At 34.1% G+C, this 14,934-nt stretch overlaps 1 protein-coding gene across 1 annotated transcript; it reads left to right on the top strand.

Annotated features, from left to right (window-relative positions):
* The first annotated feature begins 2,341 nt into the window (after positions 1–2,341).
* On the top strand, positions 2,342–14,691 carry MS3_00010977 (uncharacterized protein). Its single transcript, XM_051219388.1, has 5 exons — positions 2,342–2,691; positions 4,182–4,794; positions 7,374–8,211; positions 11,137–11,663; positions 12,315–14,691. Exons 1-5 carry the CDS (start codon positions 2,381–2,383, stop codon positions 13,455–13,457), a joined length of 3,432 nt encoding a protein of 1,143 aa, XP_051066978.1. The 5' UTR covers positions 2,342–2,380; the 3' UTR covers positions 13,458–14,691.
* Positions 14,692–14,934: the final 243 nt, after the last annotated feature.

Consider the following 14,934-nt stretch of genomic DNA (forward strand, 5'->3'; position numbering starts at 1 on the left):
GTTACATTTGACCTTAGTCTAAGTATGATAAGTTGTAGTTTATTGATAACTTAAGAATCTACCGAATTACCTATTTTCTTTGAGTCAATATGCTCTAGTTTTCAATATTTTCGCAGTGCTCATTCGACCCAAACCTAAATAATTACACCAGTTACCCCTCTTGCCGTAGCACCATTCAGGAGTCTCTAACAAGCTCCATTCTAGACTCTTCTTCCCAGTTGTTATCAAGTGTTATTCACGGCATTAGTGTTGGCCTCAGATTCTCAAAACCAAAACAACCTTCACTCTTTTGTTTACTTATGTGTATTCAGCCTGTGCCTGCTTTTCGTCGGTTTATTCTGACTGCTGTCTTGTTTCATTTCCTTGAATCATGACCAAACTATCTACTGTGATTTGTTCTTCATTCTGGTGCCTATTGGGGCCCGAAACACACTGGAATTTCGAAGTTATTGCTCGTTTAAGCCTTTTCGAGTTGCTCTCTGTGGGGATTTTCTCTACTAGTAGGTCTTGTAACAATTAGAACTTGTTGCTGAGATCTATATTGGACTGACTGAGTTTGTTAGCATTTTGAAGGAAGGCGGTATTAAAATTTTCCGGTGTTGCTTGCTCATTTGTCCAATACGCCTTTGGCTTATGTTCCAGTTTGTCTATTACCATGTGGTGATATAAAGTTATATCAGCTTCTCTCTTTATCCCTACTTCTTCGGTTGAGCTTCCGAATTTTTTGTTCACGCAGACGTGATCGATCTGGTTTTCTGTAACGTGTTCAGGTGAAACATATGTAGCTTTATGTGTCCGTTTGCGGGTAAAATGCTGCCTCCTATGACCATGTTGAGAGCACATAAATCCCACTTCATTCCTCTGATTGTCTATCCCGGCCAACGAGTTTATCAGATAGATATACGTTTTCAAAATTCATCCTCGTATTTGACCTATTTTATTCCGTTATTCCCTGACGCGAATTAAATCGACTATTATAAATGAGAGTGGATGGCGTGTTTATTTCGTTGACATCATCATTCTATCAAATCGAAGTCCGTTCAACGTGCCACTAAACTGTTATTGGTTGGTGCGTAGCACTTGACGACATTCGTCGTAATACTTCCCCTCTTTAGTTCAACGGATGCTTTGGTGATCCTAGAGCCGTGAGTTTTCAACCAATCCAGTCAGCAATTCTCATGCTTCTTTGGACAGCGTCAGAACAATTTCATGCGTGTGTGGGTATTTTCTTCCTCATGTTTAGAATATAACATCTGTCCTGGAGTTGGTTTGTTTTGCTCCGATTGTGTTCGTTGGGAATCACCTATCCCAATGAAGATCAGGTTGTATCTTCTCACTTCTGCCACCATTTGAATGGTCCTCTTAGCCTCTCACTTTGTCCAGACATTCCGTGTCCCTATATTAATTGTTATTCTGGTCGTCAGAAGGAACACCGTTTCCATGGCCTTCAAAGAATCTCGGGATTTTTCCTGAAGCTTCATAACTCTTCTATATCAAGATCCTTCAACTACTAGTGGGGAGTGTGAGTTAGTTGGTTGAGTCTGGTTAGCGTTTTTCCAACGACTTTGTATTTAGTGAGGTGGGTTTGGTAGGCACATACCCAACCCTTCTCCTTTATCCGGCTTTAAGGACTTGAAATAACCCTTATGACCTTCAGACTACTTGTGTTCGACTCAGTCTTTTACTATTTTGAAAGACTGCTATATGTTTCCGAATGTTGTTGTTTAGTTTAATCTACAGTTCTTGCTTATTTTTGCATTGCATGACTGGCCTTATGTATAAGGTGTTCGTATCAATTTTCTTGATTACCTTCAGTTCCTATTCACCTTAAAAATTCCATCTTTGTTTATAATATCAGTATCTCGACTACGACGAAGTGGGTTACTGCTCATGATCCTGTGCATACACCATAGTTGATTTTTTGAGTTGAATGATTTCAGTAAGTTTAAATATTTAAGTAAATCACGTATGTATCACAAAATCCGTAGTTTAACCTGAATGTTGATTTGTTTCCAACACATAGGTATATATTTAAGGTTGAATTGTTGCTGAATAGTTTAAGCACTCATGAGTTAGTTTATAGTTTCGTATCTTTCTGTACATACTTTGTACAAATCTGCTGTGTAGTACAAATAGCTTTTAAAGTGTAGTTGATTCACGACTAAGTTGCGTAACGATATGTTTTCAGGGTTTCCCCATCTAAACTTGGTTATGTCTTATTAAATGTCAATGTGCACATGTTTGTTTCAAAGAGGATGCCTTTGATAACTAGAGGGTTGTAAGTTTGTGTGTAATTAGTTGAATATATATAACTCAGGTCCGGTTTCTTATTTCTATTTTAGAAGAAAAATGTACTAATACTCATTATTACCAAATAAAAATGTCGAATAGTGCTTTTGGACCAGTTTTAAGTTCAGGGACTGCTCCTAATTTAGGCAGTGTTCCATCTGCTAAAGAAGAGCATGCCTTAGGCTTAAAAGCTATTTATGCAGCTTGTCGACTGTTGTATCCTGATCAACCTACTCCACTGCAAGTAACAGCTGTTCGAAAGTTCTGGATGGGTGGACCAGATCCTTTGGATTTTATCAATATGTATGCAAATCCAGGATCAGCTGAACTGCAAAGCCCTCCTCACTGGCATTACGTAACTAACGGTTTATCAGATTTGTATGGTGACTCGAGGTTGCATGGGTGAGTTTATTAGTACTTTTTTGCTTCGTTTATTTCTTTGCGAGTTTCAAAGAAACATGTTCTTCATCATAATTGACAATAGTACTGGTGATTCTGACTGAAGTTTATTCTGCTGCACTGGCGGCGTATCTAGGTTACAGAACCGGGACTCCGACTCTTTGGTTTTCATGGAAATAGTAACCGTATAGCAGTATTATAGTTTACCATCTGTAAGACTCATTTAATTATGGTTATCATTATTACGTAACCAACATAACACACTGTTGTGGAATGATTTTTGAACTAAAAATTGTTTAAAAGTGTAGATGCTTAGATCAGAACACTACAAAAGAGTATGACGTAAGTGAATTGTTGTACTTATTTACCTATTATTGCCACAACTTACATACTCTGCTACTTGATATCATTTATTGACTTTCAATAGGGGAAGTTAGCTTTAAGTAATGATAGAATAAAATTGTGCAAAGGTACGTAATACAAATGAACTTTTGGTGGTTTATTGGGATATATCTCATGATCTTCCAGTAACAAGTTTAGTTCCATCATCTAGCAATACATTAATTACCAGGAGATATCAAAGAATCAACTCTAAGTTTATTGATACCAGGAATTTTTCCATATGACTGATTCATTTTTTCCAATAAATTCTAATTAGCTATGAATGTTATAAATTGTCAGGTAGTGTTCCGTCATGAATCAATCGTAGTAAGAGAAACATTAAAAACTCAGAAGTATTCTAAAGATCTAGTCCTTTCAACTTTCCAGTGATCTACACTACCCACTCTCTTTGTAATAGATGTAAAGCTCACATTTTTTGTGACAAACGTTAAAATCAATGAGTCAATTCGTCAGTACTGACCTGTATCAGTAGTTTTCAGGCAAAGAGCTTCCATAAGGTGTATTTACCTCTTTAAACTCATTGAGACATTAAAATGGTTCCAGTGTGATATAGAATTTGATTACTGGTATATATGGTATTTTAATCCACTAGTTTTATTGTGCTTATGTAAATATCAGAACAATTGATTACTCAAAATAACGTCAGAAATTTAGGTTGGTCGTCGTCGAACAAGTCACTATCAAACTCTGAATATCTATTTCTTAAAAATAATCTGAGGATTATCATACATTTTCAAGTGTTTTCATTACAACCGCATCTTATATTTTGTCATGTATTAATATGAAAGACATACCACACACCTTGTTTATTTCATTTTGGCGTTCCGTAAACACTTTACGTAAACTACCTAGGAATCTGAAACCCGTCAACGTGTAAACAACCATGCTGTCCAATAACCAGTTCACACACATGTTTCAGTTTTTACGTTACATCCAACCGACTGACTGTCCTAATTTCTCCTTTCCACCATAATTTTCCTAGTTTGTTTTCTGCATCATAATGTGGAAAAAATTCCATTTTACTTTTCCATAATAAAAGATTTTTGTTTGTTAATTTCTACTATATATATATATATATATATGAATTGTAGCCATTGTCATTCAACTGACGGGCCAAGTGGTTTCGGTTTCGAGTTAACATTTCGAGTGAAACGTGAAGCAGGTGAAACAAATCCACCAACATGGCCAGCGCATTTACTACAAAGCTTAGCACGTTATGTTTTCTATTCACAAGCTCAATTAATGGCAGGCGATCATATTCCATGGCCTACGTCTTTAGATAAGCAGCCTAATTTTTCATCTCAACAGTCGGAAAAACGACGACGGCATCATCACCACCAGCAACAACAGACGGATAAAGAAACGAATGTGAAAGAGTTGGAAAATGCAAGAAAATCCATTGCAATGGCGGCTGCAGCAACTGCGGCTTCCATATTAGCTGCAAACAGTGCTAAAACAGGTATGGGATCTTCATCGGCTGCTTTATCCGCATTAACCAATCCTTCGACTTATGCATCCATGGTCGCAGCTGCTCTAGCCGCTGTCAATAATAACAACTCGAATGATGCAGTTGGCCAGAATGAAACTAAGGATAAACTAACAACTAATTCAACAAATTCATCACGTATTCATCATATGCTACTGGTAGAAGATCCTCAACTGAAGAAAATCACTACACCATATGGTTATGTTCAATTTTTACAGGTTATTACTTTTCTTTGTAATTCTTATGAATTTTACTTTCTAATAATAGTAGCGCAAATGTATACTAGAGTAAGTGAAAATTCGGTTAAAAATAGTACAATTGTCGAACGACTAAAGGAGTAGATGGTCTTAAGTAGCATTATTGGATTTTACAAAACAAATAATGTTAAAGTGTGTAAAGTAATTAGTTTTCTACAACATATGTTTGTATAAATACTTTCCCATTTTTTGTACACCATGAGTTTAACCACTTTTAAATTGATCATTATTCTATTTTTACTGGTTTAAGGTAGGGTGTATTTGAGAGAGGCGATTCTGCTCATAAGATTCGAACGCTCATCGCCTTGTTTCACGGTTTAGGACGTTACCATTTAACTAATCATGTTGCGAATAAAATCTTTATTTTCACATTATTGTATTTGGTAGAAATTTAGTAAGTTTAGTCTTTTAACGAATTTCTTTTTAGCTATTTTTAACCTTTAGTCTTAAACTTCAATGTTGTTATTCTCAATAAATTTGATGAAATGCAATTAGACAGTATGAAATTATGATATAGAAGCACAAAAGTATCCAGTTGATAACTACCTTTATCCATTCATTACAAAATTAACCGTAGGACTCACTTTTATTTTCCGAATACTCAAACATTTTTAAATATAAAGATCATAGTCGACTGTATTTCTTAAAAAAGAATTCCACATATTCAGCGACACTCTGTATTGATTTAATTTCTCATTAAACGAGACTGGGTCCAAGGTCATCCGTGTTTTTATCACCATTCCCTTCTACGGAACAACCACAGACAATTTCTGTGTACGTGAACTGCAACTGATTATGATAATTACTATAAATATATTTACATACTAGACCAAATTTATTTGTTGGTCCTTTTTAATAAATTGTATTCGTTTCATAAATTTTAAACTTTCGACAGCAGTATACGTAATTCTGTTTGTGTGACCGTTTAGAATTGATACCCACCTTCATTTTATGTCAGGTAGGTAGGTTAGTCGAGGTGTGGTATATTATGAATTATTATTGTTATTCAGTATACAGAAACACTGACTGAAAAAAACAAAATTGAAATCTACCATGTATGGGTATATGGTTGATTGTTTATGTGTATAGATTTTAAGTCATGAACATCACATTAAAGATAAAATTATCTCTTGAATGACCAGATTTCAGTTCGTTTTCAACATGGTCTGATGAATAATAAATAAAGGTGGTCTTCTTATAATCATAAATATATGTCAACAAACGAATCAACATGTTTTGAAACTCAGCAGTACATATCCACACGTTATACAGTAATTAATTTAGTCACGCGGTAAGCGCTATACCATTCAGTCAGTCATACAATATCAAGTAAATAAATCAGGCTACGAGAGGAAAGTGAATCTGTCCTCATTATTAACTTCCATCATGATGGACAGTCGCACTGTATCTCGGAAATAAACTGAAGTTGGAAAAATGATTGAGTGAATTTCAACATAGTATCTAGGTAGTGAAATGATCTTTACGACTGACATTTTGTGATTTCTGTAAGGACTAAATAAACTAGGAGGATTGAATTTTGTTTGGTCAAAACAACCAAATGCCTATTATAGGCCTTTGTCAGTTAAAGTACAGAATTTTAACTTGACTTTGTCTAGGAGTCCGAAAATATTCACTATTCGATCAGCGGCGTATAATACAAATTGTCAGTCTAAAAAGTCTATATGAAATATTACTGTATAAACTTGGTATAAGCTAAGTTAGTATGATAAATAAATTATGTCACTATCTATTCCGCTAAAACAATTAGTTTGAATGGTAACACAATCTAAATTTTTTGCTACATATAATTTGACATCCAGTTAGTGGGTAGCTTAACTTCTACCAAGCAAAACGGTGAATTAATTGTTAAAACCCGATTTTCGAATATCTGCTTGCGGGTTTGAATCCCACACTACCGGTTTCAGTAATTTATGACTCACTTGACTGCATAAACCTAAACGTATTTTAATATTATCACTATGATTTGATTAAAATTATTGTTAATAGTCTTCTTAATATTTATCTATCTATATCTATCTACCTACCTACTTATCTATATTTATAAAATGACTGCGTGAAGCATGTCATGACTGGTTCATTTTTTTCACGTATACACTAGTGAATAATGACTTCCGTTACCTACATCTAACTCCATAACGATCATTTGGTGGTCCCTTGAAATCTAATTGGTTTAGTGGTCGTTAATTAGTTATAATCCTCTAATGTTGTGTTTTGTCTTAAAGTCGTCAGTATAATAACAAAAATGACATATTAGTTCGATGGAGGCTCTCTGAATTCGTAAATATTTTTCATAAAACACTTTGGACAGTATGCAATATGATTATTTTAAAATGCACATTATTTAAAATAATAGATGGTCAACTAGTTGTTTATTTCAACACAGTATTTTTGACATTTTCTGATAGTAATCCAAACAATTAACCTGTCAAGCTATCATCTAGACCGCTTATTCATAAATTACTTTTCACTATCAGTTATGCTTCTTAAGATTAAATTTAAGTTTTATGTTTTTTATTTAGTTGGTTGGTCTTTGCGATGAGGAACTGCGTTTGGTTCAACGTTGGACTGGTTCTCATGTTGCCGAATTAATGAGTTGTTCACTAGAAACTGGTGGTGGTCTTCTTGTCACCGATATGAGAAGAAATTTAAATATTTTTGAAATGCAACCAAATTTAGTGGATTATATCAATGATAAATTAAAACGTGAAGGTTCGAATTTATCTGGTGTCACAATATCCTATTTTGCTTGGGCACCTATAACTATGGTCACTTTAGGTGAGCTACTACCAGGTGAAGTGGAATCTCGTCGATTACGTCGTCAAACACAGAAACGTGATTCATCTTCAACTAGTTGTCTGTATTCTAAATCAGAAGTTCAGTCTGGATCCAAGGCTGTATTGTTTCATAACCCTTCAACTGATTATAATACCCACAAATCAGATACTGATATTGGATCTAAAACTGTGGCCATGGACACAGATGATACATTGGTGTCGTTTGCAGTAAAAAAACGAATTGAAGATGATGAATTTATAGATGTTGTTGGCGGTGGTGGTAACGGGGGTGGCGACGAGACATTGCAGAAGTTGACAGCAGAAAGTTACATCAATTCATCTACTAGTGCTTTAGCTTCAGTGTCTGCTGAACCTAATTCACTAAAAATTTCTCGTTTTGAACCAAAATCTCGTGTTTCTTTAAGCAATAGGTTGAGCTCCGGACATTTAACTTCAGATTGTTTTCCGCATTCATTAGGAAATCGAAATGTAATCGATGGACAAACTATCAGTGCACCTGGTGGTTTTTCTGCCTGGTGTAATCGGGTAGGACCTATCAATCAGTTTAACCAATCACCTATGAGTAAGTTTAACTTACCTTGAGTATTATTGTATGTTAATCCACTCAATTCCATTTTGTCTTTCGTTTAGAAAGCTTTTCTGATAAGTTATTATGAATTTATTATTATTAATGGCTTTATTCAATATTATATTTTGGTACAATATAGAATTCTCAGCACAGGGTATTTCAACAAGTTACTTACACAGCAACAAAAAAAACACAGTAACAAATACAATAAAATAAAATAAAAAATTTTTTTTTAAAAAAAACGGAAAAAATGTACAACTTTTAAAAGTAAAGACATGTTAAGAATGCAGGTTATTGACTAGGTTAACTCTCACAACCTGTTCGTCACAGAGTATATTTGCTAGGTAAGGTATTGTAGAACTTTTATACTTTTGCTTGCGTGCATGGATTTTAATGTAATTACGTCTCGTTCTACCAGAAGATATACAAGGAGAAAGACAAGAGTGAAGTGGAAGGTTAGTACCTGATAAAATAACACCTGCCAGGAGTTTGCATGACTTTAGATGTCTATCCACAACCATATTAATTATGACCTCGAAAGATTCACCACACAACTTGCTAACTACCTTCAGCACTCTTCGCAATACAGCAAAGTCTTTTCTCAAAAGCCCGGGAAAGAATAATGGAGAACAGTAAAGCATAATAATAGGTAATATGCAAGAATTGACAAATTGTAAGAGTAAATGACGAGTAATCCCAAGAACATGCAATCTCTTTATGTAGTAGGTCAGACGGAAAACCTTCTTTGATAACAATAAAACGTGGGAAGACCAAGACAGATCAGAGGAAAAGGTGACACCAAGATAATTGACCTTCGAAACTGTGCATATCAAAGAGTCTCCGATGGTACAAGCATTATGGGATCTCAAAATGGTGTTTAGATGCCGTTCATGTCTCATGCTAAAGTTAACAGCTTGACATTTAGACGGATTAAGTATGAGACCATTACCAACAGACCAACAATCAATACGAGACAAAAACTCATTCATTTCTATGGGATGTAAAGAGGAAGAGATAGGTATACATACAGTAAGATCATCCGCATATTTCAAAAAAGTGTTTTCTGTGGAAGATGGCAGATCATGCAGAAAAAAAGAGAAAAGAAGAGGTGAAAAAACAGCTCCTTGTGGTACACCTTCATGAGACAGCAGAGACTCTGAACACTTTCTTCCAAGCACAGTGTACTGTCCCCTTCCAGAGAAGTTGGGACATAGCCAGTTCCATTCAGTTGATTGTTCAACAATCATCCTCATTATCGTATTTTGGTCGGTGTACGATCAGTCGTTATGAAGTCTAGCTTGTTAATATCGAAGTTGAACGTCTACTGAATTTTTCGTTTGGTTGATTAACACTGTTGAAAGCTTCGTATAGTACCAATAGCAACGTAATGCCTTTGTATTCCTCACATTTAATAAGATTTTTTTGATATCTTGGTGAAGTATCTCATTCCATTCTCTTTTGTCTTTTCGTCCCAAACCTTTTTAAATAGAAAAAGAGTCATTTTTACAGTTACCTCCATATATTACTTCGGTGGTTCAGCTAGTGTTCTATCTTGTCCTGCTTCTTTGCCATTCTTGATTTGTCTGATAATCGTATTAATTTCTATTGATGACGGAGTATCATCCATAGGGGTTTTGCTCTGAAACGGCAGTAATCCTAAAGGGTTCCAGATGGCGTTAAGATGAATTCTATAATGGTTGGAATGATATCAGTTTCAGTTGTTGTTGAAAGCTTTGTTATTAGGCAATGTAATTTGACAAGAAAAAAAATTTGCGGAGCAAAAAGGTATAAGATTATTTTAAAATTGGAACAGTGTAAGTGCACCTGAACCTTTACGTTTAGTTCTTAACCATTCCTATAAGAAAAAGAGAATTCCACGAAGAGAATTTTCTTTTCGACGAAACCATTTACTTAAGCTGTACTTCTGTATAACCATTACGATAATCGCGCGGACCGTAATCCATTGCGTTACACCCATGAACACGGCTTAGTTTAACAGTCAATTAGGGTTCATTACTTGATTACAGTCTCAAACCTCACTCCATCTTTTTCGATTTAGTTTACTTAACAGTATCGCTATTTCTTAGACAAAAGTTTGGCTTAAGACCATATGCATAAATGAATTAATGGTTGGTAAATAAATTTCATTGATTTATTCTCATTGAATAATAAATAAATAAATCATTAGGTATCAGCCGGAAACAGGACCTTCTGTCTCTCACGAACGCTTAACTTCTATACCACAGTCGAAATCCAACGGTTTTAATGTCTAACATCAACCAACACCACTGGATGCCGGCTCGGTTGTCTAAAGGCTAGGCGTTCCTGTGAGACCGAAGATTATGGGTTCAAGGCTTGCGTGCGGGATTGTCGGTGCGCATTGCTAAGGAGTCTCATACTTGGATGAAACGGGCGTTCAGTGTTTTCAGATTTTCAGTAGTGGTCTGACATTGATCCGTTCATGATTTCAATTAAAATCATTAGGTGTTACATGTAATTAGTCAACAATATCCAGAATCAGTTATTAGTACACTGTTCATTGTAGACATGTTTTACATATTCACGTTTCAAAGAGTTGTTCACATTTGTGTACTTTATATGAACTTTTTGTTTTTAGTTAGATGCATAACCTGGATATTTTTAATATTATCTACCTAGGTATATTATCATAGCTATATATATAGCCGAAAAGTAATTCATAGTTGTCTTCTTTGATTATGTACCAGCAGATATCAACTACCTGCGTCCGTATAAGGACTTGCTTAAACATCTTCCATAATCACATATTATTTAATTAAGTTTTCTATAGAAAAATGTGAAGTGCAGAAATACAAACAGGAAACTCAAGATTTATGCAGAGATTTTGTCTTATTTATTCACTCTTAGTTTTAATTCATTCATTTTTTCAACTTTACGTAGGTCGTCAAAGCACAAACAAAGTCGGCGCTAATACTTCATCTACAGGTGGTGGAATATTCAGAAGTACTTTGGTCAATTCACCTACAGAACTGACTAATGTAGTTGGCGGCGCGCTTGGTTTTCGAACATTCAACTCAGAACTACCAATATCCAATATGATTACAGATAAATTTATAGATACCAGTATTGAGCCTAAAGGTGGGAATCTTACACCTGGTGGTGGTGGTAGTAGTAGTACTACTGGTGATGGTTCTGCACCATGTACACCTTTAGCACATTTATCACTTTCTCCAGCAAGTTTGGATATGATGCCAACACGGATTATCGATTATTTAGATGTGCATTTATGTCGTGAAGCTGGTGAAATGCTTCCTTTAGCAGTGAATGATCGACTACGTCATGGAAGACATTTTACATTTTTAAATGCAAATTATCCAGATCATGCTATTACGTTAGTGCCATCTGGTGTTTCTGGAGCTTTTGTTACAGAAGAAACACCCTATGTTGCCCGTGGACCATGGTTACAAGTAAGAGAAATTTTAAATGAATTGTTTTTAAAATAAGTAGTTATTCTTAAGAATTAATGCAATAAGTGGAGTGTATTAACTTACAAGAAGTTATAATCCCGTAGTTGGTTATAACTTACTGATCTGTAATCATTTCTTCAAATCCCCCTCTTTTACTGGAGTTGCCACTTTTTAAGTGTTGGGTAGTCTAGTCATCTTCCCTTTCATGTAATTCGTTGAGAACCAGGCATTCATGAATTCTATATTTTGTTCTGGTGTAAGAAGTTCTCAGCAAAAGATATCCTGTATCATTATACGTAGTAATCAGCTTCAAACAATCGTTGAATGATAACTAGATTTTACAAGACAATTAACTTCCAATTATCAAGTTATACATATTCGACTTGTGTTCTATCAGTTTTAATAATTTATTAAACAGACGAGTTATTTTAATCCATAAACAAACTGCATTTATTTGATCTGGAAAATAACTGGGTTTTTTGCTTCTGAGAAACTTTATACTGGGATATGACGAGCTGCCTTGATCACTCTTATTTTCTTTTTAATTTCCTCTTTTATCAGTGTTATGTTATTTTGGTTTTTAATAATACTGATATCAAATTGTATTTTTATTCTTTATTTGTTATTTTTTTGTTGTTGAAATTTATCTAGATCTTATTGACAGACGATTTTCTGGAACAGTTGGAATTTCAATTTTCATGTTTATCATATCCTAATGAATTGCATTTGCCGTTAGTTTTTCGTTGGCCAGAAAGACATTTACGTATATGCTTGGTTGATGTCAGTTCATCATCATCATTGTCATCATCACCACCACCATCATCAAACGGAGGCTTACCATCAATACCTCTCCCGCATTCACAGACAGCATCTGTAACAAACCCGGTGTCTTTAATAAACGATACTAATAACAATATTGGCAATAATAGTGTCGACAATAGCAACACTTCAGATAAATCGAATATTTCAAAACTTATGGGTACTCCTACTACTTCTAGCATTCATTGTAATTGGAATACATCAGTGGTAGATAATAGATTGATATCTGGTAATAACAGTGGTAGTGTTGGGAGTACTATACAGTCCTCAGTCATTCCGAGTGCATTTGCTAAATCTGATTTACTTCCTTCATTCTTATCATTATTCCCACCGGGATGTATACCACCGCCAAATGTTTTATCATCGTTGTTCAGTGCCATGGCTACAAATAATTCTAGTAGCACTAGTGACAATATTAATACTACCAATAATGATCAATCTCAAACAGAATTATTCAGAAAATCATTTCTCCCAATAAATCAGACTGTAACACCAGTGCCTATATTTCAAACATCGTCGTCATCACCTACATCATTAATCCAACCATCCGCATCAACGTTGCCGAATTCATCTCATATACATCACCATCAAATCACTCAGCAACAACAAGTACGGCAAGAACATCAACCAAGTACAACATCTCTTCCTACTGAATTAAAGGTTGATAGCCTAATTGATCCTAATGTATTTGCTAATAACTGGTCAATGTTTTTGCAAACATTAATGCGTAACAGTAACATTCATACTAATAATACGGATTCATTAAGACAAATAATATCTGGTAGTCAGAATAACAGCGTTGCTACTACTAATATCAGTAGTACTAATCCAACCGCTTATTTCATGGAGTTTTTGCAAAATTTTCCTTTCAATAATAGTAATAATAATTGTATGAATATGTTGTCTGCTTTAACTTCGTCAACAGCACCGACAGCATCAGTATCATCGTCATCATCATCAATGAAGCATTTTTAAATTTTGTTTTCTCATATGTTTTTAAAGCGTACTGAGCTATTGATACTCCTATGAAGTATACATTAAAATAGCATATGTGTATTCTTTCATTAAAAATTTATTCTAAGGTTATATTTTTTTCTGCTTATTTCCTACATTTCCTTATTTTCTTTCTTTCTTTCTTTTTCAAACATCAATTTCTTCCTATTCCATCATTAATATGTTTACATGCAGTGTTCTCTCGTAAAACAATCAACAACAAATGCGGTATTCTAGTTAGAATGCAAAGAAATAAAACCATGTTTTATCTTTTGTTCGCTCAGTTTTTGGCGCCAAGTAATCGTATCATTGTGTGTATGTGTGTGTACTTTCAACAATCAAATCAATGATAATATTATTATTTTCACATGACCACTTTCTTGTTCTCATGCAATTCATAAACATAATGTGTATATTAACGAGTAGTAAATAATTCCTTCAACAATTATTTTGAATGTTTCAATTGAATTATTTCATGTTTTTTTATTATTTCATTTAAAAAGAAAGCGCCAAATAATCAACTTTTATGAAGCACACAACCTACTAATGATTTATTTGGACAAGAACCTTTTTTCCCTTCTTTTTAATATCTCAAATATACATTTATCTGTTATGGTAGGTTAAAGAAGCGCCATCTATTTATTTAGGGTTATTTCTCCCCCTTTTTGTTTTCACTTCATTTTACCCGGTCACTTATATAGGAGATAGTATGAAAGTGTTTTCATTGGAACCTTCTCAATATAGTACATTGATTTGACTCATTCGAACTTTTTTATTATTTGCATTTGTTCTTTTTCATTCACTATCGATATTGTTCACATTCGGATTTATTCTCCAGTAGAAACTTGTTAGATTTAATTGACTTTAGGGGTTAACATACATTGATTTGTGTACCCGTCTGTTATTACCGATGATTGACATTCATTGTACTGTTATAGTTCGAAAAAATAATTCACTTTCTTAAAATTATAAAATGTATGTATGTTTTGGTTTCATGCGCATTTTTCTTCGATAATACTTTCTTTGTGAACGGAATTAATTTTCATCACTTTTTATTTTTATTATTTACACTTACTGAGATGAGATAGTCATAATGATGAGGTTTAGAATTGGAAGGAGATAAAAGAATGAAGTTTGATTTTTGTTTTTCTACATCATATTTTTTATCAGACTATTGAAAATATATAAGTATTATATGTAACCTTTTCATCATTAGTATTTTTTAAAAAAATTTTCATCTTTACCATGCTTCTTAATTTGTGTTGAATTGCGTCTTTTTTTACCCCCCAGTTAATTAAAGGCATGAAATCTATGAATATTTCCAAAGAAGAAAAGTATTCTGTGAATATTGAAAAGTATACTAGTTTTAAATGTTTATTGGTTTTTAAATTCATTACACGAAAAATCGATGTCAGACGAAGGCATCCAAGAATATGACTATTCATAAGCTTGTCAATTG

Source organism: Schistosoma haematobium, chromosome 4 (assembly GCF_000699445.3).
Source record: "Schistosoma haematobium chromosome 4, whole genome shotgun sequence".
NCBI lineage: Eukaryota > Metazoa > Platyhelminthes > Trematoda > Strigeidida > Schistosomatidae > Schistosoma > Schistosoma haematobium.

What these genes read in the sequence shown, in the direction of transcription:
- MS3_00010977 (XM_051219388.1), top strand. Translation starts at nt 2,381, where the DNA reads ATGTCGAATAGTGCTTTTGGACCAGTTTTAAGTTCAGGGACTGCTCCT. An exon ending in GTTTAACCAATCACCTATGA is followed by an intron (nt 8,212 to 11,136) that starts GTAAGTTTAACT and finishes AACTTTACGTAG; the next exon opens with GTCGTCAAAGCACAAACAAA. An exon ending in CCCGTGGACCATGGTTACAA is followed by an intron (nt 11,664 to 12,314) that starts GTAAGAGAAATT and finishes AAATTTATCTAG; the next exon opens with ATCTTATTGACAGACGATTT.